This window comes from Lolium perenne, chromosome 3, assembly GCF_019359855.2.
Source record: "Lolium perenne isolate Kyuss_39 chromosome 3, Kyuss_2.0, whole genome shotgun sequence".
Taxonomy (NCBI): domain Eukaryota; kingdom Viridiplantae; phylum Streptophyta; class Magnoliopsida; order Poales; family Poaceae; genus Lolium; species Lolium perenne.
This window is the reverse complement of record NC_067246.2, coordinates 64,025,852-64,050,172: the sequence shown is the minus strand read 5'-3', so window position 1 is coordinate 64,050,172 and position 24,321 is coordinate 64,025,852. Positions and strand designations below refer to the sequence as shown.

At 43.8% G+C, this 24,321-nt stretch overlaps 3 protein-coding genes across 3 annotated transcripts; all 3 read right to left on the bottom strand.

Annotated features, from left to right (window-relative positions):
* Window positions 1-277: 277 nt before the first annotated feature.
* LOC127341673 (protein SUBSTANDARD STARCH GRAIN 4, chloroplastic) lies at window positions 278-13,826 on the bottom strand. The gene is made up of 23 exons (XM_051367552.2): window positions 11,952-13,826; window positions 11,359-11,557; window positions 11,223-11,282; window positions 10,898-11,002; window positions 9,919-10,059; window positions 9,761-9,823; window positions 8,776-9,003; window positions 8,601-8,684; window positions 7,991-8,148; window positions 7,378-7,903; window positions 6,431-6,601; window positions 6,256-6,315; window positions 5,492-5,614; window positions 4,850-5,125; window positions 4,670-4,735; window positions 4,432-4,563; window positions 3,298-4,119; window positions 2,654-2,934; window positions 2,147-2,379; window positions 1,712-1,950; window positions 1,418-1,609; window positions 899-1,171; window positions 278-806 (listed from the first exon to the last, which is right to left on the bottom strand). Exons 1-23 carry the CDS (start codon window positions 13,721-13,723, stop codon window positions 660-662), a joined length of 6,351 nt encoding a protein of 2,116 aa, XP_051223512.1. The 5' UTR covers window positions 13,724-13,826; the 3' UTR covers window positions 278-659.
* Window positions 13,827-14,091: 265 nt separating this feature from the next.
* On the bottom strand, window positions 14,092-18,644 carry LOC127341676 (uncharacterized). The gene is made up of 3 exons (XM_051367556.2): window positions 17,971-18,644; window positions 14,885-15,128; window positions 14,092-14,731 (listed from the first exon to the last, which is right to left on the bottom strand). The coding sequence occupies exons 1-3, from the start codon at window positions 18,322-18,324 to the stop codon at window positions 14,373-14,375; spliced, it is 957 nt and encodes a 318-aa protein (XP_051223516.1). The 5' UTR covers window positions 18,325-18,644; the 3' UTR covers window positions 14,092-14,372.
* Window positions 18,645-19,041: 397 nt separating this feature from the next.
* LOC127341675 (syntaxin-32) lies at window positions 19,042-22,759 on the bottom strand. The gene is made up of 5 exons (XM_051367555.2): window positions 22,332-22,759; window positions 21,059-21,309; window positions 20,780-20,946; window positions 20,043-20,246; window positions 19,042-19,434 (listed from the first exon to the last, which is right to left on the bottom strand). The coding sequence occupies exons 1-5, from the start codon at window positions 22,579-22,581 to the stop codon at window positions 19,275-19,277; spliced, it is 1,032 nt and encodes a 343-aa protein (XP_051223515.1). The 5' UTR covers window positions 22,582-22,759; the 3' UTR covers window positions 19,042-19,274.
* Window positions 22,760-24,321: the final 1,562 nt, after the last annotated feature.

Genomic DNA, 24,321 nt, shown 5'->3' with positions numbered 1-24,321 from the left:
GGTGTTTTGAACACCCAACTCTAATCAGAAAACAGTGGAATGATTCATAACACAAGGCCTCCGAAAGATAGGAATCGCCAAACCTGTCACAGTAACAGTAATAGTGCATGTATATGTCTACTTTGGAAGATAGAATTACCTTCAACCCAACTCATTTAATTTTCCACTGGGCAGAATATATGCACAGTATGTGTTTTCTCCAAGTATAGAACGTTTGGCTAAACATACTTCCAGCGATTTGGTTCCACTGCCTCAGTCAGCCATTGTGTACAAGTGATTAACCAATAATAAAATGGATAACATTTTGTTTGATATCATATAAAATACAGCTGAAAATCCTCGGTACATCTTTATATGATGAGCCAAAAGTTATGCATTTCCTAACTAACAAAAATTCGTACCTACAGGAGCACCACGTTAACGCAGACACTGCAGAACTTTGTCATTTATACAGGCGTTTCTTTACATCTCACGCAACGAGAGCTCGACTTGCTACGTATGTACAGTCTCAGAAACTTTGTTTCCAAGAAATCTACCTACAGCCAAGAGCAAAAAAACGCAGGAGTGCCAATACTTGCATTATCTACAGAAACAAATAATCGGGGGACACGGAACCTTTGTCTAAGATAGCAACTGACTGTGCAAGTGGCAAAAATGGATCAATCCTGTGACGTTGCCGAGTACTCAAAGAGAAGCCGATTGGACGGTGTAGATTGGAAGAGGACACGGAGCCTACTTGTTAGCTGGTATATCAGCGACCACTGCATCGCCATTTCTGAATCTTTCATCTGCCTTACAACAGAGGCCTGCACAACAATGGCAGCAGTTCAGGACAGTTGGTATTAATACAGTAAATAGTGCACCTCAATCTCGGGAGGCAAGACATAGAAGAACATACCTGAAGGCGTTTTCCAAGCTGAACTTCAACCTCCGTAGCAAAAGAGATATTGTTTGCCAGTGATTTGAGTGGGTCAACCGTTGGATCTACAGACAGCAAACTCGGAATCTGGGGAGCATAAACCAGCCGCCACCGTGCTTGTCCAAACTCACCCTTGCCTTCAATCCTTGGCATCAAAGTTTCTAGAGTTGCAGTTGCGAGCTTCTTGAAAGCAAGCTGTCCGTCACCTTCCAATAGTGACTCTGCAAGCTGTGACTCAAAAACCTTTGCAGCCTATAAGACAGCAGCAAACAGAGTCGTAAGAGTTACACATGATAAAACAAGAGTTCAGGATAATGTTTAATCTCCCAATTCCAGTTTTGAATAGAGAGCTGGCAAGCGACCAGCAAAAGGCAAAAGCAGATTTACCTCATTGTACAATAGTTAAAATTTTGAAGGATTTTGAAGATCATAATAAACTAAACCAAGGGATTATAAGGCCTACAGTTAAGCTATAACTCATTTGTAGATGTGTCTCACCTCACTAGGTGACAAAACATCCTGGTCCACAGAGCGTGTCGACGTTACAACTAGATTATCTTGCCACATGCTTGCTCGACTCATGATTTTGAATTGCCATTCAGATCCAACAAGGACGAGATCCAGAACAGGATCCAAACCAAGATCAGGCTCAAACTTTGCTACATTTAAATGGTCATTTTTAAGTCTAACCTGCAATTAAGTACAAAAATGTAAAACCATCATAAAGTATTTTCAAACTGGAAAGAGAAAATCAGCCAAACAAGGAGGAGGGTATAACCATATAAGGCTTACCTGTGTAGCTACCAAGTTTACCTCACCGTTTTCAAATGTTAAAATACCCTTCGGTCTTATGTACTTTGGATGAACCATGCCATTAAGCTCAAGGTCGCCACTGACAGCAAAATTCAGAATTAAAGGATAAACAATTCTTAGTTCTGGTCCCAACGTGAGCTTCAGGTCATTGAGTCGGGCATCAATGTTTGGCTTGAAACTTCCATGCTCAAGAGTCCTTTCTGTTTCTGTTTGCTGACCTAGAACAGTAAAAGAAATTAATGCTCCAGCAAGCTCATAAACGAAATTAGAGAGAGAGAAGCATATGCTTGCTTCAAATATACACATCAAACGTAACTATTGCCAAACGTAACAACTCATTTGGTTAAATAATGCATTGGTTAAGATCATTTGCTGTGAAATATTAGCCAACGTCAAATTTAATAGAATACATACTGTCTGGCGAAGTTGAGAGTGCTCCCAGGAAACGTGAGACATCCTGTGAAGTGGTTGTTTGACCAAAACCAGCAGGAAGATAGCTGGACTTGTTTGAAGCCAACCTAGTAGTAACAGCACCATTGCCTTTATCGTGAGGCAAATATGCTTCGCCATGGCTTAATCTGATCATCCCAGAGACATCTGGCCGCAGAATTGAGCCTGTAACCTGCAGCTGGCTGTCTACTTGGCCACTGTACAAATCAGAAAGAAAACAATATATCAAACTATAAGAAACCATAAACTGGGATCCTACATATTTTACATTTAATATGAATTTACGAGATACATTTAAGTTTGAGCACAGTACTGTTAACTGTTTAGGCATACAATAAAATTTCCAAAAACCAACTTTAGAAGGCAGCCAACCAGATCGCATGGTGCTTTACATCACTCAGAAGCCACTAGTAAGAAATTAAGCATCAAAATATGTACATAAAACTAAAAGGATAAAGTAGCAATGTTTACCTTAAAACATTTTTTGCTCGTATATCCAGAACTTCACATTTCAACTCAATCTTATCACTGGCTGATGGCTCGCTATTTTGCAGCGGTAGGGTCCCTTTCATCGACAATTTCCCTTTCCTCCCAACCCTGCTTTCCATGGAATTGATGCACAGTCTGTTGGATATGACATTAACATTACCAGCAAAATTTGTAAGTGGCGTCCGGAGGAAAGGAGACGTCACAGTTGCTCGATGAAATGATGCAGACCCATCAACAACAGGTTGATCGACAGTGCCTTTAACCTTTCATCCAAATGACAAAGAAAACAGGAGGAAAATATCAATCAACTGTTTCATGTTATATCCAAACAAAAACAAAATTTTGTAGGTTGCATAGGTGGAGCAAAGAGTTATCCACATAAACACAACATTTATAGTTTAAATCAACATACATTTTCATCAATCCAGATTAGTGCTATGAGAAATATATGAAAAAGAGTAACCATATCTAATTACTTAATTAGTACTCCCTCTGTCCCATGATATAAGATGTTACTACAACCAATATATGTTCTAGTTGGTTTTAATAACATCTTATATTACGGGACAAAGAGAGTACTATGTTATCACTAGTGAAATTATGGGAATTAAACGAGAATGGGCCACCTGAAGGAGCACATCAGCGTAACCTTGAAGCCAGTTCGCGTAAGGACTCAGCGCGGTTATCAACATCATGCCACCATCCTTTATATCTGCATTTACCCTCACTTCACCTGGTTCAAGAAAATTCCAACTTAAACCTTTTAGACTTTCGGCCAACTGAAATTCCCAACCATCCTCCGGCTTGTCCCTCACAATTCTAGTTTCACTGATTTCATTAGATGACCCTCTGTCTTTTGCCCAAACAGGGATTCTTATTATACCCTGTTTACCATCTCCAGCTTCCAAATTTTCCTCCATGGAGCTGCTGTCTACATACGTGACAGGGATACTACCTTGAATGTTAACATGTCCACTTTGAATAGTTGGTTCAAAATTTGCATCAAAAACAAAACGGCTGGTTGGGGTTACAGAAGCCAATACTTCAGCTCTTCCAAGATCAATGCCTCCAATGGTGCCATCAAGAAGTCTAATTTGAACATCACATTCTGGTTTTGCAAGAGTACCTCTCAAATCTCCCTCCATGTGCAAAATACCTTTTATTGGTGTCAACCAGTGCCTCAGAAAGTGAATCGAGTCTGTAGTTGATGATTCTAGAGCCTGAACTAAAGCTGGTATAAGACCGACTGGGAAATTAAGCACAGCGAAGTGAAGATTCGTTAGCGGGCCAAGAATCGATCCGTCAGCATGAAGGGTGGCATTATCCTTCTGAATAAACAATTTATCAAGACGTAGACCATCATTATTGCTATATGAACCAGATGCCAGAACACGCTGCGTCTTGTAAGTGCCCCACTCCCAATCTTCACCATTGAAATCAAAATCAGCCTGTATATATAAGACTATTAGAAATACTGTTTACGTATAATAGAAGATCATCTTGCTGATAGCATACTTAAGAAAGTCAAGCTTATGTTAATATTTCTTCAAAGATATACCAAACAATGCAGTGGATTTAAACTGCTAACACAAATATGAATGAATGTTGAAGGAAAAAAAATTGAATTACACATATGGGCAAATCAATGTAGCTCAGCCAAAATGCAAGTGTTAGCGGAAAGACCACTATAAGTCTATAAGGAGTTTATCAAGAATTCCTGGGACAAAAGTCTGGTAGAGTTAATTTCTGAACATGCTCACCATAGTATCTCCATTCCCTCCTCCACTGGCATCAAGAGAGCCACGCCAATAACCTTTCAGTTCAGCTAAGGCAGGGAGAGTTATGTCTTCAATTGTATCATCGTCCAACCAATCATGATACATTTCGACTGCCTGTGTAAGCAATGGTATAAACTTAATATAAGTACCATGTCATAATAACAATGACCTATAACTATGTTCCTGTGATACCATTTTCCCAGATCAACTACTTCATTACCTTTATCTGGTCTCGAAGACTTTCAGCATTGAATCCAACAGAATGCAGGCATTGCATAAAAAGTTCCTGAAAAGAAACATAGGATCAAATGGCTTCTACCATCTAGCCAACCATAACCCCAACAAATATTATCCAAAGGAAAGGAGAGACAGAATCCCAAACGCAGGACAAACTGTGCACCTTCGATCTAGAACGAATAACTGGATCTGTACTTCGTGAAAGAAGCCGTGCCAAGGGAAGCATTTCAGCTACTTCAGCGTCAGGAACTTCTAGTCTCATCCTCCACCTGCCCATCGAAGACATAATGCTGCCAAGATGTCCTCCCATTGCTTTCTCTATGAACCCATTACCATGACTTTCCATAGGAAATCTATCACGTGTTCCAGGAAATACATATTCCCCCTGAAGCTCATACTTGCTATTAGATTGCTCTAGGACTGACTTTTCCATTGTAATCTGGTATTGAAAGAACAAAGAATAGCTAATAAGTAACAGTTAGGGCTCACAACTAACTATTAAAAAGGAGATAAAAACCTCGCTGAACTGTATAACTAGTGTCAGGAAAAAAATGCGTTCTATACATCAAATGGTTTATGTTTGTATTTCGTGAAAGGCTGACATGGGGGATACTAATGACCATGAAACTGAGTTACAGCTGTGATTGAAGTTTCCTAATTCCAAAACTCTACTAAACAAGCACCAAAAAGGTGTCGAAATTCTTGATGAAAATTATACTAAACACCTGCTAAAGGAACACATATCAGATATGGCTTCCATCTCGCAGAACAAGAAAAATATACACGGGAGAGAAAAAAAACTCACAACATCACCACTCCATCGAGCAGCTATATCAAGTGCTTCACCAAGCACACCACTAAATTTGGGACGAATTACTGATAACAAACCGTGACCTCTTCTTTTCTGGAAATTAAGCTGAACTTCTGCCTGTAACAACAAAAGACATCATTAGTGGATTCTCCATCTAGCAATTGATTTGCAACAAATACTGATTGAAGTCTCCATATTCAGTCTGAACATATACAACTTCTCGTGAAAGGTAATTAAAAAGGGAAAAAATACTACTACCTCCGCCCAAAAATAAGTCAGTCTTAGTTGTAGATACATCCATATCTAGAAAAAGGTGAGACACTTATTTTTGGATGGAGGGAGTACAACTTAAGTCATTACTTTAGGAGCATAAAGATATGCAGTAATTCAAAAAAAAATGTTACATTAGTTGCAGAAAAAATGATACAGAAGAATACATATCGTGTGTTAAATAGCATAGCATTAACTACCACAAAACCAGAAATGTCAGCACAGCAAAAGGCTGATGTCATATTTAATTTTTGGTGAACTTACCATGGGCATAATTTAACATTTCATTAGCCGACATCATTAAGTAGCTGATCTAACATCTCTTTTGGGAAACTTAAAAATCTCATAAAAAGTGTCTTAACATCTAATTACAACTCACCAAAACAGAGGTACCGACAATATGATATAAAGGCAATAGTACAGAGCCTGTCAATGAATTACCTAACAAAAAACGCAGCACACCATATTCTAATCAAGGATGTTATTACCTTCTGAACAAATCCACGTAACGATGCAAGCTCCAAGTCATCGAGTGGCAAATTCCGAACCTTTACAACCAGAAGACAGTATCAAGAAGATATCACTATTTAAATAGCCTCTGCAAATCTTACTATGCTCAACAAAGACCGTTAGCAAGAAAAATACAAACACATAGCAGAGTACCTCCAAATTAGTCAAACTTTCGGGATGATAACATATATTAGATTTCAGCTGCCCCTTTTGGAGAAAAATTGATAGAAGGCTTTCATCTTGAATGACCTCATTTCTACCAAAAAACAACGGCCCGTTCACTTCTATGGAAATCTTTTCATCAGGCCTGCCTGTAGCACTTAACTGCTTGACCAGTGAATAGAGATAGTAAGATGAAGATAGAAGGGAGTAGAGAAGAAACTGGAGTCTATGCAGATTAAATATAAAAAACAACATAAATATTAAATGCATGGATGAACTCTCTACAATGTACATGACACATGCATGCACTCTCTTCAATGTAGAGCAAACTTGACAAGGAAGCCATCAAATCTATATATTCAGACAGACAAGCTTTATCTTGTGTGGAACCATAGAAACAGAATTAAAGCCTCTTAAGTTTTTCAAATTATGTCTACTGCTCGCTTAAGGAAAATCCATGATGCGAGATTAGTTTACTTGGGTAAAGATTTCCTATAATTTTTTGGACTATGTTATTGTTATAATGCAGTCTGTTAAGCAGCATAAATGTAAGAGAAAAGAGAAGCGAATCTATTTGGTAGGAAACTGTACCTTGGAGTGGATACATGGTCCTCAAGCTTTGGAGAAAAAGATATGTAGATTTTCATACTTGTTTTCTATTTTTATTTGGATCACTTGTTTTATTGCAAGTTAATAGATAGACATCTTTAGTAAGTTGAATAAGAAAAATATAGGGAGTATTTGAATCCAAAATTGCTCTTTGCAGAATGTTAGAGATCTATCGCTGTCCATGCTACCATTGATGATCCAAATTCTAGCGCTTAGTGCACACAACTAAGACATGTACAGACAAACAGTTTGACTTAGTCTATAAATAAAATCACATACAAGGAAAGCAAGTCAAATTCAGAGGACAAAACAGCAAACAGCAAACTTACCATCACTGAATCTTGTGACAAGGAAAGAAAACCAGTAGACTGAGGTGCCAGCATAAGTTGGTTAAGTTTTATTCCGGACAGAGAAATCTCCCCGACAAGCATTGACACATCGCTCTGGACCTTACTTTGGTCAACAATACTTCGAAGAGCACCATAGATCTTTTCATCAACTATATGGCTAGGTTTCACCACTTTTCCTTGAAATTTGAGCCTTCCAGATGCTTTCAAATGTAATGGCCTTGGTGTATCAAAAGGTATCGAAGAAGCTATATGAGCGAATTCAAAGCCTCGCATACGTAAATCCAAATCGACACCCTCCACAACTAGTGGCATTATTTTTTTCATTTGATGCATCTCCTTGTGCGACGAGTAGTCATCAATATATGATGTTTGAATACGAGTATTTAAGTCAAATGAAACTGACGATGAGTTAACCTTAATATAATCATGCGCAATAACAATGTTGCCGCGTGCATCAGAAAAAGAATCTTCTGCATTCGGTGCTGCCCATTTGATATCAAATTTCCTGTCATACAGTTTTTGTTGTCGTTAGAATAACAGAAAATACTCAGCCAATTTGGCCATTAAGTCATTGTACATGTAAGATACTCACGGTCTAATCAGGGGACCAGAAAGTCTAGTCTCTCCGTTGAGCTCGCCGATTTTGAGTGGAATCAGCTGGATACCTCCAGGGATGTAACGATGCAAAACCTTATCAAGTAAAATGCTCCCAGATAAATTAATATCCATAGCAGAATCATCAACTTCCCCCTGCAGATATATAAATATGTATTATACTTGCATAAGGTGGTAAATTTCTTTCACGTGATAAGAATGGTAGACTATCTATTGGATTCATATAGCTGGTACAGGAAAATTATGTTAGGCTTTCAGGAGTAAGCTCCTAGTATGTCAACAACGAAGCCGAAGTTGCTAATAATGAACATAGAGTTCAGAAGGTTCATGAATATGCCGCATTGTTCGTTAATTAGCTACCTATGTATTTTCAATTTATAGACCTCCTCATGCTATGTTCTTCTGACCTCATCTTGATCTGAGATCTTTCAACTTATACTCAGTATATAGAGAACACATGCTTGAGCAGTTTAAAAAAACTAAAAAACTACCTTAGACGTAAAAAAAAGTTAAATATGCTTAAAATTAGCGAGACATAAAAAAGTGACTGACTGGAAGTGTAATTAGCTAATCATTCATCACAATACCTCTGGGCAAATCCATGCATTACCAGCCCCTCGAATTTCTCCACCATCCAAAAGGCATGCTCTTATACCATATAAGTCTGCAACCTGCAGATGGCAATAGTAGCAAAGATAAAAAAAAATGCTTAATGTTTACAAACTTCAATAACGGAAATATGGTGGGCATATCTCTACTCACACAGTTATCCAGGTTGAAAGTGAAATTAGCTGATACGTGAGAAAAAGGAATATGATCAAATGCAGCAACTGCACCAGCCTCTTTATTTTGCATCACAGCTTCAGAAGCTGCAGATGGAGGCATACCAGATACTGAAAGAGATTTCCTTGAGACAATCCCACTTCCAACAAAAACAGGAGCATCAAGAGGCCCTTGACAATTAAATACAGCAGTAACAGCACCAGCCAACTGAACAAGTTAAGTATTGTATCAGCAGTCAAATCTTAAAGAATGAACATGAAAATAGCATGCCAGCAAAATGTTCTTAATACATATACATCAAGATCATCCTAAGCTATTGTTAAGAAATAAATGAGACATGGACAGTTTAAATGCTATTTCAGGCCCAATTTGCAGTTACTCAACTGTGATATGTAAGCTATTGTTAAGAAATAAATGAGACATGGACAGTTTAAATGCTATTTCAGACCCAATTTGCAGTTACTCAACTGTGATATGTTCAATGTATTCCATAATCTATTGTGGAAAATAGCCACAGAAGTACGAAAAGGTTGGTTACACAAACGGTAATATCCACAAAAGCTGGTTTGACAAACGAGATTGTCATGATCCGCATAAGATTGATCATTTTGCTTCATCGAGAAGTTAATCTTTAATGCTTAGAACCATGATGATTTTTTTTTATAAGGCACAACTACTGTAGTCAAACATTGCAAAGTAAGTTATATAAGCCATCTACCCATATTCCTACATAAATAGGTTGGCCAGTTAACCATTTTTTTGTAGAACTAGATGAGGACTGCATAGTGCACCTGTATTAAAGTCAAAATGCACAATGTCCTTGTCCTCTTTTCTTAATTAACACAAGGATATGTTAGATATCATATGTCATGTGTGGGCCAGTCAAAGTCAAAACAAGCTGATCTAATATCGATAAATGAAGGAATCTAGTATTTTAAAACAAATCGAGTTAAGTATGTTGCACCGGAAACATTAGAGGCTTCATTTTCACCGTCTTCATAAGTGCGTTAACTTCGACAGAAGGAATCTGGAAAGAAAACAAAAGTTGTCAAGTAAATGCATGCATTGCCTGTTTAGGGACTACATGTATGATATATAATGCAATTAACAACTGAAAGATACCTGGCACATTAAATGGAACTCTCCATCCTCAGGATTTAGACCAAAATCACCAGAAGCTTCAACAGGAACATCACCATACCAACCACTTGCATTATGCAGAAATACTCTTTGACCACGAAACGATAGAGTTGCCACTATTTCCTGATTATGTACAGGTTTCCATTGAAATCAATCATTACATAAGATGTTTTAAGCACTAATTTTTGGTGAGGAATGAATGTTCTCAGATCTAAGTATGAAAATCCAGCAGACATTTGAGTGTGTGTGACCTAGTTTTTACTTCAGAGCGAAAATGTTGGTGTCCGTAATGATAATAATAAATGCACAATTTGAGATGCTAATGACTGATCTGTTTCTTAGGACACTGCAGATCAATAGCAGCCATTCATGTCGCTTCTCCAACACCTCATTCTTCAGTCGCTTTCTCACTTAACTCGCTATGATCTGATGTATGTCAGAAACTTATCACATCCAGAATCCATTTTTTAATACTGGAAATTATAAATACAACATGTTGCTTACAATGAAGTATGCCCAATTGTTGCTCAGATTGAAATCAAAATTTGGCATGTTTTAGCAACTGCTTGGTGAACACAACATTTAATTCAGTAATACTAAGCTAGGCCACCCGATGATTCATCTATTATTCCTAGCAACCCTTATGAATATTCTGGCTGTGCCCCTGGCTGTAGCTATTTCAATAATATTCCCCATAGACCCATTATGTTATTTTTCCAACGAGCAACTAGGCAAACATTTCTCACCCGCAACACAACAATCAGTGTTTATCGACAAAGTAAGCAGTCAATGAGGTATGAGAATATTGGGAGATTAGGCTAATGACAAATCAACAAGAAAGCATCAAAACCATGTTAATATGTCTTATGACTTTGAGAAATGATTCCTTGCTAGACGCTGATTATTTCGAATATGCAGAATTGAAGGAAAAAAAAAACTAATGAGATAAGCATACGCGTACCGAAAACGATGACGGGGCATCTAATATCTGGAAACCTAGGCCTTTCACATCAAGCTGACCATGAATGCTCGGAAAACTATCACCTTTCGACATACAGATATGCACCTGGAGGAGAAAAAGAAGATACATTGTTGTAAGCATTTGGCATCTTCAAGCATGAGACATGAGTTTCGAGATGTAGCAAATGTAGCATGAACCACCTAGAAGGTTCAGTCATTCATTAAGTGCATGTGGAAGTCATGTCCTGATATTGTCTAAGATTTGTGCACAAGCGGCTGATATTAATAGTGAAACTGAACATAAGTGAACAAGTTTAGAAAAGCACCTCACCAGTTGCTCTTCCTTTGTGCCAGACAATTGGTATTTCTAGGATACGCTCAAACAGCTGCACATGAAAACTGCTTTTCAACACAAACACTAAGGACTGTAGCATTTTGTATGCATAAAAGTAGAAACAGTACCGGGGCAAAGGCATTGACTACATTCAGATTAGCATGCCATGTTTGCTCAGCTATGTCAACAAAAACATCTGTAGAAAGGTAACCCCCTCCTTGAGAAGTTTGATCTTGTCTCCACTCCATGCAGTTCCCAGTGACATGGACATGTACACGATTATAAGAGTTTTTGAATTTGACGTGTCCATTAGCTTGTTTCATTTCCCTACAGTAGGAAGAAAATAGCTACAAACTTAGTGGACATCATTTATAATGCTGCAGTTGCATCTATGGCTAAATTCAGAAGCACTTCCCCCTATGTCCTTGGACAGCTAGTAGCCTAGTATGCTAAGTAATTACGAGAAACATGCTGCACCTGCTTAGTGATTACGGTAGTTAACTTCAGAATATAACTAACAATACAAATCTGAAAACCAACTATGATTTTTTTTTTTTGTTCATGTGAAAGTTAATTTTTGAAGAACACAATAAATTCAGACAGATCATCGCAAAAAATAAGTTCTAGGATCACAGTATTTTACTGTTATATTATGAAAATGCACTAGAAAGAACAGAAGAGCATGTATTTGCAACAGCAACGGCTAATTGAGAGGTCAAACCTGGGTTCCTGATCACCATATCCCAGAAGCATCAAGTTCCCTCCGCTGAAATAAACAGAATCTAGTGTGATGGGAAGTGTATTCTGAGCCCCACCGGGATGGATCTGGCCAACCCCTTCTACGAGTTCAGCAGGGGCGTCTCCGAGACCGATAGCAAATCGCGACTTGAACTTCTGAATTTCAACACCCAGAGAAGCATACGGTGCATTAAAACTAACATGGGGCCCCTTCAACTGGAAAGGCCAAAATGACGCCCAGTTGTAAGCATATGTGCACGAACCAAGATCCCCGGAAGTGAATTCCTGCTGAGGGCCAATATTATCATCAGATAGACTTCCAAGTTCCTCCGACGTGTGGCCTTGCTGTGAACTACGCTGGCTAGGTTTATAGATATCATCTGTATTGATGATCAGCGTTGCACTTGCAGAGTTTCCTGGACCTGGATAGTCCACAAAATGGCCACTGCCGGGTGGCAACTCGCCAGAATTCCTTGGCACCTCATCAGAGCTGACAACTGGCACATTATTCGGAGTGGCTCCAGCATCCGTATGACCCCCGTCAGACGAGTTACTCCCAGGGCCAGGGGATGAGCTACCGATTTTACCACTATCGATGTTTCGAAAATACGCCAGGGCAGCCTCTGCACTGCGCCGGAGGATCCTTTCCTGAGAGGAACTGTCAGTATCCGATAGCACCTTGCTGTGAGCCTTTCTCCTGTGCCTCCGCTTGGCAGGGTTGGGGATCATCCTGGACCAGAAGTTGAGTCCTGGAATAATCCGAGATTTCACGCCAAAGGTCTTCTCCAAATCCGCGTGCTTCGAGCTCGAACCGATGCCCGGCACATCCATGTGCCGGTCCTTCCTGTGCATCTCATCGGCGCAGAGGGGCGGGCTCGACTTCCCGGCCCCGACAGGCCGGTCATCATCCTGCAGTAAGATCTCGTCGGGGGAGGGTGAAGTTTGGGATTGACTGCTGGGAACTAGGTATCCCGTTTGAGCGGCGTGCCTAGCAGCGGCGTCCCGCTGAGCGTCCCACTGCTCCCCGCCCTGCTCCCGGGCGAGCCGCCGGGTCCTGGTGCGGAAGTCGATGCCCTCCTCGTCGGAGCTCCGCTTGGGCGCGGTGTCCGAGGGGGCGGGGATGCCGAGCCAGGAGAAGTCCTTGGTCTGCGCGACGAGCGCCGTGGGGTCGGAGAGGAGGGCGTCGACGACGAGGCGGCCCCGGCGGAGGGAGGCGAGGGGGTTGATTCTGACCTTGACGACGGGGAGCTCGGCGCAGGAGAAGTCGCGGGGGTGCGGGCCGAGGGAGCAGGCGTGGAGCGTGATCCCGAGCGGCGAGACGCTGCGCACCTTGCCGACGCGGACCTCGCGCTGGAGGTGGTCGCTGAGTAGCTCGCACGCGGCCGGGAGGAGCCGCGCCTCGACGAAGGCCCTGGCGCGGAGCTGCGCGTACCAGGAGAGCGCGGCGGTGATGGAGAGGATGGCGGCGAAGGCGGAGCAGCGCACGAGGAAGAGGCCCTCGCGCCATATGGAGGCGAGGGGGGCGATCAGGGGGCGCGGGCGGTGGTGGGGGTGGTGGGCGGCGGCGGGAGGGCAGTCGCTGGAGTCGGAGACCTTGAGGCGGAGGAGCGGCGGCGGGTCGTAGCGCGCGAGGGTGAGGATGGGCCGAGGTGCGTGGCGGTGGCGGTGGCCGCCGCCGCCGCGCGCGCGGCGGGGCCGGCAGAGGAGGAGCGGCGGCGGCGCGAGGAAGGGCGAGACGCGGAGGCAGTGCGACATTGCGCCGGCCCAGCCTTAGCCTAGCCTAGGTGGCCATTTGGGTGCGGCGGACTTGGGAGAGAGATGGGCTGAGTAATGAACGGCGGCAGTAGGCGAGGCTGAGAGACAAGGACGGAGAGATGCTTGCCTCTCGCTGGGGCCGTTGCCTACTTGCCGTGCTCGCTTCTTTTTGGATTGGCTTCCTTCTTTGTCTTCCATGAAAGCGAGACACAACAAAGACAAGCTTCAGATCTCATTTCTCTCACGCAAATAATAGTCCCAGAAGTACCATGGAAAGCATGGATTCAGGGCATGTAATAATAATAAACCTTTAAAAAAACCGCTTCAGAGAAGACATTGGAAAAAACGAGACAAGCACACAGAGAAAGTATCCAAGAGGCCCTTGTTGGCCAATGCTGTCATGTCTATAAATCCACTGGACGAACACAATTCAAAACACAATTACACGACCGTTCTGGCGACCAGACCACAGAGGCCGGCCTTCAGGAATTCTGAAATGAATATCAGGAAGGAGGCTCCATGGTCATACATACAACTCTTTTGAGACTGGGAGGGACAGGAAAAAGTTTATTCAGACTCCAAAACGAACAAGGGGATCGATCATCATATCCAAACTCTCAACATCTCAAAACTTGGAGCCGACCATTTTTTACCGCACGGGTTGCTGGTTGTAATGGCTCTTCTCCTTCTTCTTTGCCGCCGCGAGCCTGGCGGTCCTAGCTGCCGCCTCCGCGGCAGCCATTTTACCAGCTGTGTCCGACTCTTTGCCAGACTTCTTCTTCTTCATTGAGGCCATCTTCTTTAGGCGCTCCTTCATGTCCACAGCACTGGTGTCTTCATCAGGTTCTGCACTTGCAGTCTCCTCTGACACTTCAGCAGCTTCTTTCGCCTCCTTTGCGCTCTTGTCCTTGTTCTTCTTCTTCTTCTTGGCATTCTTGCTCTCTGAAGGAGCAGGCACGTCCTCCTTTTTCTCTCCATCGCCAGTTTGATTTGCACCCTTCTTATCAGCTGCAAGAATGTATGTGTAGCATGTAAGAACAAAGTCTACACAAGCAACCCAAGCACATGTACGTACTCAGCTTTGAATTCACTCAAGTGTAGCTCCAAGGAGATAAAAGAAAACATTGTGGGGAAAGAACAAACTAGAATGTAGCAGCGTACCATTGCTTCCATCTTGTGCAGCGTCGCTTGGGTTTTCAGAGATTCCCAACTCAGCTAACACAGCATCAAGTTCTGCCAGTTCCTTCTTTTTCAACTCCTTTTTGGACAGCTGTCTTTCTGTCTCTTTGGGTGCTGCTGGAGCTTTCTTCAGAGCAGGATCGGCAGCTTCCACTTCTTGCTCAGCTTCATCCTCAGCACCATCCTCAGCCTCATCATCATGCTCCTCATCCTCACTCTCTATTTCCTGAAGTATGTCCAAGCAAATGCATCTGAGAATACTATCACTCAGGTGTACAGAGACAACCAACAATTGCAACATTCAGCATCAGCAAACCTCTGCCTAACAAAGTTCAAATGCAAACAAGAAAATTCTGGTACAAATCAATTAAACAGAGGCCGTTCATTAGACTTGGACTGGCTAGTTATCACTCAATTTTAATTTTTCAGTTCTATTTTTTCATTGTGTTTGGGGTGACGAACTTAGAGTTTCAGATGGATACTAGGTGCTGTGCAACTCGACCCGTGTAAACAAGAAAAATCTAATCAAAATCCAGTAATTTCAGGTGAGTTCTTATGACTTGCCTAGAGACGCTCAAAGGAAACTTGGACAGACTCTTTACAATCGATCTGAATTTTTCAGCTCTAGTTTTTGGGGTGCTTATTACCTTCAAAGTGATACTAGGTGATGTGCGACTCAACCGGCCAGAGGAATACAATCACAATAATGAAACACAGAGGAATTTTAATCTACGGAGCTATACCCTCTATATCCAGGGAAAACTATGATAACAATTCTCAACAACATTTAGTAAATACTACCAACAGAACAGCATACTGGTGGCATCATAAAATGGGTAATCTTTCATCGCAATTATTATATGCATTATGTGCCTCGAACACTCAGGTCACAAACCTGTTACACCTAACGGCAGTAAAACATGACATCAATAAGTGACAGCAACAAAAAATGCTACTCCCTCTGATCCAAATTTATCGCCGCAGATTTAGGAAAAATGTTACCTAAAATCTGTCTAGATTCAATGAACCTGCGGCAACTAATTTGGATCAGCTGGAGTACCATGCACACAAATTGCATGTCTACAGTGACCATACGTGATTAATTGCAATAAGAAGGAATGCCAAGCCAACGAAAATAGGTAACCACGTGCCGTAAATACACCAAAGGCGTTCCAGTCTCGATTCACCCCATCAATAAATACACTTAATTTGTATTTATGGGAAATAACCCATTTGTCGCATTCGTTCCACAATAATGGGGGATAAGCTGAGAAAACTAAAATGGCAATCATTAGTGTACACACAGCCTACAGGATGTCCCTGACTCACCCAATCCGACAATTCCACGCCAACAATCCCCCACCAAACCAACGTTGCGTGTAAAATAAAGCAAAGAAGCTCTTGTCTCGATTGACTTAATTTGGAACCCACGCGTGTACTGAACATACGTTACGATAGGGGATTACCGTTATAACAATGTCCCCTGCCTAACTCAATCAAACATGTAACTTCCACCATACCGACAGTGCACTGAAAATAGACCTAAACCGCATCCCTCTCAGATTCATTGCTTTAAACAATAAGCACAAATAGTTCATAAAAACTAAAAGGGCAAGCATTGGCACACACACGCAACCTAAATCTGCGGCAACTAATTTGGATCAGAGGGAGTACCATGTTCATGCACACATATTGTGTGCCTACAATTACCATACGTGTTTAATTGATTACAAAAATACACTGCAATAAGAAGGAATGCCAGGCCAACGAAAATAGGTAACCACATGCCATAAATACACCTAAGGCGTTCCTGTCTCGATTCACCGCTTCAATAATTACACTTAATTTATAACCCATTTGTCGCACTGACCATACATTCCACAATAACAGGGGACAAGTTGAGAAACCTAAAGTGGCAACCAGTAATGTACACACAGCCTACAGGATTTCAGCTGACCTCGCTCAATCCGACAATTCCACGCCAACACTCCCGCCAAACCGATAGTGCGTCTAAAAAATAAAGCAAAGGAGCGCGTGTCTGGACTCACCTAATCTGGAACCCACTCGTGCACTGAACATACGTTACAATGGGGGCTACCGTTATCAACAACCTAGCAGGCATAACAGTGTCCTGCCAAACTCAATCCAACATGTAGATTCCGCCACACGGACAGTGCACTGAAAATACACCTAAACCGCATCCCTCTCGGATTCGCTGCTTTAGACAATAAAGTACAAATATACTTGATAAAAACTAAAATGGCAAGCACTGGCACACATACACAACCTACAGGATGTCCCCTGATCTCACTCAATCAAGCAATTCCCCGCAAACACTCCTGCCGACAATGCGCAGAAATACAGCTAAGCAACTCCCGCAATACTATCGTGCAGTACTAATACACCCAAGCCGCATCCCTCTCGGACTCGCTGCATCGAATAATTACTACAAATAATCCAAACCTATTTGTCTGCTGGCATACATTGCAAAACGATGGGGGGTAGCATTGACGATTAATCTGGCAGGCCTCAGTACACGCAAAGCCTAAAGAGTCCCCCCTACCTGACTCAATCCAACATCCAGTCCGAGAGGGACGCGGCTTAGGTATGTAGATGTTGGATTAGGTGATGCAGGGGTGACTCTATAGGCTATGTGTGTCCTGACGCCTGCCAGCGTGAATGCTTCCCCCATCTTTTCACAATGCATACCAGCGCACAAATAACTTTTAAAGTATTTGTAGTAATTATTTGAAGCAGCGAATCCGAGAGCGACGCGGCTTAGGTGTGTAGCTGCTTCAAATAATTATTACTACAGATAGTTCAAAACCAATTTCATCGTATGCATTCCGCATCGCTGGTTAATCAGGCAGGCATCAGCACACACATAGCCTATAGATGCCCCCCTAACTCAATCCAGCACGTATACATCAGCCGGCCCGTCATACCAAGCATGGCAACAAACCAGCGAACACACAATTATCATGCAAAATAAGCAAATCACGAACATCACAAACAACTAACTAACAGGAGGCGTAAACAAAAAGGGAGATAGGGGAGAGGAAATATACCTCCTGCAGCGCGGCGTGGACGGCATCGTCCTCGTCCTCCTCGTCGTCCTCCTTGGATTCGGCGGCGCCGTGGTGGTTCCCGAAGAGGGCCGGGGGCGCGGTGGTGGCGTAGTAGTCGTCGTCGTCCTCGTCCTCGACGTCGGCCCAGTTGGTGGTGACGGGGGCGGGCGCCCAGAAGAGCTCCTTCTGCTGCTGCTGCTGCGAGGGCTGCTGGTCCTTGGCCTTGGAGGAGGCGCCGCCTTTTGCCTTGTCGCCCTTCTTCTTCTTCTTGAGCGTCTCGAGCGCCGCGAACACGTTGCCGGTGTTGAGCTTCGAGTCGTCCGCCGCGCCGCCCCTCCTGCCGCCTCCGACCATACTCTTGGAACACGCGAAAAACTGGAAATCCAAATCTAAATCTAGCCCCGCGGCGGAGTGCCCGACGCGAGGTGCCCGCCCCCCTCACCCGACGCGGCCGCCGATCTGCGTCGCCCACGAGCCGATGCGGCCGGCCGGGGCGTCCCTTGTGTGTGTGTCTGCGGGTTGATCGGGCGGCGCGGCGGTGGTGGGATTAGGGTTTTGAGACGGGGGCGTCTCGTCTCGGTGGTGTGGATGGTTAAACGGCGTGCTTTGTTTATAGGGAGGGAGAGAGGGATGAGACGGACGGACGGACGGCGCTGGGGCGGAAGAGTGTGCGAGCGGGTTGCCTGTGTGCCCAGCTCGGGAAGGTTATCTTTTCACAACTCTATCCGGGCTACGCCACGCGCACACAGGCAAGGGCAAGCCTACCTACCTAGGCCGCTCCCGTTGCGTCCAGCTTCTGCAGGGCCGCCATCTGCACGCGGTAGGGAGAGACAGAACGTAGATGAGCTGTTCGCGTTCCCAGCTTTTGGGTGTTTGACAGACGCTGCCTGTGTGGCACTCAACTTTCTCCGTACATGCTTGTGATGTTATAAAAAAGGAAAGATTTCTGAACCCAAAAGGACGCAAGTGCATCGAGCATAGGATACCACCCAGAATGCCATTTTCTGACAGCGAGAGGGGAACAACGACAATGATTTTATCAGTCAAAACATTTTTGGCGCACACAATGAATGAGGCGACAGGAACCATGCGCACGATCTGTATACAAGCATAGCATACTGTAAAAATATAACCGCCAGACAGTAACAGATCGGTACTGGAGCTTCTCACAATTTACAAGACCACAGACGGAGGGTAGGCACAACTGCTCGTCGTCCGAGTGAAAACTGTTGTACATGGGGGTGTAGTTCGGTAAAAATCAAAGAATATACTTGTGCGGAACATGGTGTTACAGGGGCCGGGGATCAGGCGACGAAGAAGATGAAGATCATCAGGAACACCATCAGGACGAAGAATATCTTCATCATCAGCCACCTGTTGGACGAGATGCTGTTCAGGTACTTGAGGAGTTGACCCTGCGCTCCCTCCACGTTCGCCGTCGTGTCATCCATGTTCTCGTCGATTCTGGCATATATAGCACAGAAAATACAGTTTAGCAACAACAGTAACCCAATGGAATAAATCAATAAGAGATAAACAACATGAGCAAAGTATTGGTGCAGAAAACTAAAATCTCATAGTGTAATCCATCTGAACTGATTTCCTCATGAATAATTAAGAATATTTATCCCCGGAATCGCAAGCTTGAATAATACTACCTCCGTTCCAAAATATAAGCTTTCTAAAAAAATCTTATATTTCATAACGGAGGTAATACTTGACAATAAAGGTCAAGAAAAAGAATCTTGTACTCCGGTAGATGAAAGACTAAAGTACTGAATTAGGAAGATCAGGAAACATCCACATCAGTGCCTAAACAACCATTGCTGTAAATTACTCATATACCATATATCCTTCTGAACTGAAGATAACTCAAGTGAGATCATCATGCAAAACTAAGACTAAACACTATTTTTGAAAAAACGTCTAATAATGGGATATTCTAGGTTGTCAATTGTCATCGAGTCCCATAGCTTCAAGCTGTGACTAATACTTCAGAAGGTATGAATATGACTTATACATTGACTACTCCTGAAACTAGATGGAACAAACTTAAATAGCGGAGAGTTCACCTGATTGCTAGCTCTCCCTGCTGAGACACCATGGTTGCTAGCTGTGTAAAGATGTTGCTCAGCTCATGTATGGTTGATTCCACATTTTGAAGAGCCTCAGCTCTGCTATTCATGTAACTGTCCTGCTGTACTGCCAACTGCTGCTGCTGCATGAAAGCAGGAGTTGATGATGATGATGCTCCATGATCTCCATTGGTCTTCTTCCTGGAAACAGAAGCAGAAAATTCAAAACAGAAGTCCAGAAGCACACTGTCAAATACTTGCAGAGCATTATATATGGTTAAGCAAAAGATAACGCAAGAGTAGTCGGTCCAATTTGATTCCATTAATCCGTTAAGCATGTTATATATGCACTTGTCTGCATGTTAGTTTCACATTTCCCTTGATAGCAGCAGTAGTATTAATAATGGCATCTAGATAGCAGGGTTCAGGCCTAGACATATTGTGCATAGCTATTAATAACGGTATAAACCTCCACATTACAAATGGCTCTATCACAGACAGGGCAATGTTTGTCGCAGCAAGTATCAGCAGCACCATCTTTTGTTTTTGCAAATCTCTATGTCTATATCATTTATTACAACAATGAGACATCTAACAATAAGTATCAAATGTTTACTGGTTTTACAGTATGACCTCCAACTAGCATACCATGTGAAGGGCCTTAACTAAAGCGGGTGTCCAAACATGCTCAAATGGGAGTACACAGCAATCAAATTTAACACTTGCAATGGTACCTCTGAAACAAAGGCGTAGTCGCAGAGTCAGTTGCCCATGGTGCTGGAGGCGCGGAGTCAGATGCCTCCCTGGCAACAAGAGGACGCTGGCGCATGAATGGGTTTGATGCATCCTTCGCTGCTGAGGAGGAGAACATTTGCCTTCTATTTTCATGAACCTTCATATTCTGTAAATTCAGGGGAAAACAAGCTTAGTAAAATGAAGACACTATCTAAATAAAATGGAAATAGGAGACCAACATATTTGAATACTGAAAGAAGTTACTATTTTTATCTGACCTCTGTCCGCATGGTAAGAACTTCTTTGAATTCTTTCGTTGCACTCATCAGGCGGTTTTTTAGGTTGTCCACAACAGTAGTGGAATGATTTGTTGTATCCTTGGACAGATTACCACTCTCATTCTGTGAATTGCAGAGAACTTGTAGGTCCATAACAGCATTGTTCAAAGCACCAATGTCCTTCTTAACAACTGCAGTCAACTCTTGTATCTCTAAGGTTGGGTCATCGAAAACGGATGTCCTCTTCGCCACTGTAAAGAATCATGTAGCGAAATCAGCACCAATCCGTATTTTTCATTGCAAAAACAGCACACTAATACAAATGAAGTAGCAACTATTCACATTTCCGCAACATTTTCTACCTTCTTGCAGTGTTACCAATGAATGTAATCCAGACAGCACTATTAGCATCTTGTGAGGAATTTATTAACCAACGAACTAAATCTAAACCAGAGAGACAGCCAAGCTCACTCCAAAAGTGGAAAAGCATTAGTTAGTAGTAAAGGGATGCATCATCCTACCAATGACAACCTAAAAAGAGCCAAGCAGTGGGACATCACAGCACAGCACTTGAGCAGATACGCAGACATTTCATAAACCATCCAGGTACCAAGGTACTGTTTTGCACTCAATACCCTAGCACTTGTATAACAAATGCACGCAACTAATGCATATGAGGATCTTATTGAGACTGAAGAGAATGTTCATCTAGCTTCATTCAGTTCACGGTAATGACTAAAGAATTGCTCATCTAGCAAGTGACAACTAACAGACCTGGTTATAATACACACAAGTGGCATGACATGAGGCGGATGCAATTAATGATACCATTGACAAGTGCAGAACATCATCCACACTTGAAGTTGTAACAACAAAGCAAAACTACAGACATAAAAACATGATCTCCAGTAAGAACATAAAGCACTGGAAGATCAATAATAACATTAAGCAGCTAAGCCAAATACCATACCATATAGGAGTATATGTGTTGCTCGTATGGAAACAGGGACACGTTAACTACTAGAAATCATCTGCAACTACAACGCGAAGCACCACATAGTCATCCTTACATGTTAGCATCTTCTCATGGTTCAACTAACCGGCCATGAGCTCTGCAGTCTATACACAGCACACAAACCGAGATCCCAACCCAACAGCTAGGAAGGTGCAGCTACCAATTCGACTGATCGGCGGCGACGCAAGCACGCGCAGACTACGGTAAACGGAAACGGGACGAGAGAGGGGTTAGTTAGTTAGTTAGGTATATGCGTACATTTGGCGAGGCGCGCGAGCTTCTGGGAGGTCTGGTGGATCCCGAGCCCGATCCTGGAGGCGCGGTTCTTGAACTCGGACTGCGCGGACGCGGCGGAGAGCGAGTCGTCGAGGGGCCCGCCGCCGCCGCTGCCGCTGGCGGAGGCGGCGGCGGGGGACGGGCCGACGTGGCGGCGCGCGCTCTCGACGGCGGCGCGGAACTCGTTGGTGCGGTCCCGGAAGGACGCCGGCGCGGACCGCGACGGGTGCATGGCTGCCGCTTCCGCCGCCGGATCTGGATCTGGGTCGGCCGCCGCGTCGGTGGGTGGGGATTGATGGGGAGGAGCACGCGGTGGAGGCCTGGAGGGGGACGAGATTTGGTGGGAAGGAACGGGGAATCAATCGGGGAGGGGAAGAAGAGAGAAGTGAGATCGCTCGCCGGGTCGGAACGCGACGGCTGGCTGCCTGCCACGGTACGGTAGTAGGCGTGACGTGCCTTTCGTCTGGTCAGGATTCAGGAAGGGACGGTTCGGATTGGTTCGTGTGGGAAGAAGCTGCGGCATCCACGGTTGTCGCCAGCCTGGTGACGCGTACACGAAACACAGGTCCATAAATTCCCCTCACCGCCCTCTTCCTCCTCTCACTCTCTCTCATTTCACTCCAATCCCCTCAGTGGTTCCTCTGCCGGCGACGAGGCGTAGGTCGACGATAGGGTTTGTGTACCCGTCAACGATTCCCCGCCACCTCCGCTGCTTCGACTTCGACCGATGATTCCACGCCGCCTCCGCCACCCCTACACCACCTCTCCTTCGACCTTCTGCGGCTCGTCCATGTCGCTAAGGCTTCCGAAAACCCTCACCGGACCTTGTTTACCACAGATCTACCCGTATACGGCCTGTAGGCGCGCGATTCGTGGCATGCGTAGCACATCTGGTAGGGTTAGGGTTCCCATCGGGTTACTGTTCCGGGGTTGATTCCCTTTGTGACATTCCGGTTGTTCGCCATGCGATTCGGCGTCAGATTGAGTTGTGCAACTCTTTGTTGGTTCAGTAGACCTAGGGCTTCGATTGTCAGTTAGATTTGTTAGTTTCCACTTATGAGGCGTTGATTTCATTCACCTTCTTTGTTTGCTACATTGTACGAGTCCATTATAAAAATTGGGTTCTATAGTTTGTTTTCGGTTCATGATTTAAAATAGTGGCACAGTACGAGGTAAGAATGTCTTGTAATACCTTGAGTCGTCCAATGACAAGCATTGCATTCTCCAAGGTCTTGCAGGACATTTCTCAGCTATGTTTGCTACATTGTATGAGGCTAACTTGCAAATGTTCAACATATTGGTCATGTGATTTATAACGTGGCGCAATGATTTATAACTTGCACCTTGTTGATTAACATATTGTGCCATCGTCGATGGGGTGGTTTGTTCGATGTCACCCTTCTCGCGGTCGAGCTCCCCGTGCTCGTCTTGTTGATGCCATCGTCGATGGGGTGGTTTGTTCGATGTCACCCTACTCGCCTAGTCGGCGCTGCGGCTAGTAGGAAAAAACCTACCAGTCGCGTGCTAATTTGGGCTACCAATACCTCGCTAGTGGTATTAGCTACTAGTCTCGTGCTCGATGGCACTGATGGTGCTCCGGTGATGGCGCCAGACAATCTTGGTGGCGGTTGTTGTGGAAGCGGTTGGGGAACCCCATGAGGAAGGTGTGATGAGCACAACATCAAGTTTTCCCTCAGCAAGAAACCAAGGTTTAATCGATTAGTTGGAGAAAGGCGTGACTTCTGAAGGTGTTGCTAGCTGACTAGTGGCAGGGCGTACTACCGGCGTCAGCAACAACGTGGATCACACGCTACCATTACCGGCTAACTAGTCATTACCGGCTAACTACTCACGTGCGCTTTCGGATCACACGCTGCCATTACCGGCTAACTAGCCGCCTGCACTTTTTCCGGCCGATGCCAAAAGAGCAGTCGTGTGCGTTTTTCTGCGCCGGCTGCCATTAGTCGTGCCT

Bases quoted from the DNA above. Each gene is read 5' to 3' on its own strand.
- LOC127341675 (XM_051367555.2), bottom strand. From the start codon at position 22,581: ATGCACCCGTCGCGGTCCGCGCCGGCGTCCTTCCGGGACCGCACCAAC. The intron at 20,947-21,058 runs GTCAGATAAAAA...CTGAATTTACAG, and splicing joins TTCTTACCATGCGGACAGAG to AATATGAAGGTTCATGAAAA. The intron at 20,247-20,779 runs GTACCATTGCAA...TTCTGTTTCCAG, and splicing joins ACTACGCCTTTGTTTCAGAG to GAAGAAGACCAATGGAGATC.
- LOC127341673 (XM_051367552.2), bottom strand. From the start codon at position 13,723: ATGTCGCACTGCCTCCGCGTCTCGCCCTTCCTCGCGCCGCCGCCGCTC. The intron at 9,004-9,760 runs GTGCAACATACT...TAACTTGTTCAG, and splicing joins TGAAGCCTCTAATGTTTCCG to TTGGCTGGTGCTGTTACTGC. The intron at 1,951-2,146 runs GTATGTATTCTA...TTACTGTTCTAG, and splicing joins ACTCTCAACTTCGCCAGACA to GTCAGCAAACAGAAACAGAA.
- LOC127341676 (XM_051367556.2), bottom strand. From the start codon at position 18,324: ATGGTCGGAGGCGGCAGGAGGGGCGGCGCGGCGGACGACTCGAAGCTC. The intron at 15,129-17,970 runs GTATATTTCCTC...GACATACTTCAG, and splicing joins TCCACGCCGCGCTGCAGGAG to GAAATAGAGAGTGAGGATGA. The intron at 14,732-14,884 runs GTACGCTGCTAC...ACATTCTTGCAG, and splicing joins TGCACAAGATGGAAGCAATG to CTGATAAGAAGGGTGCAAAT.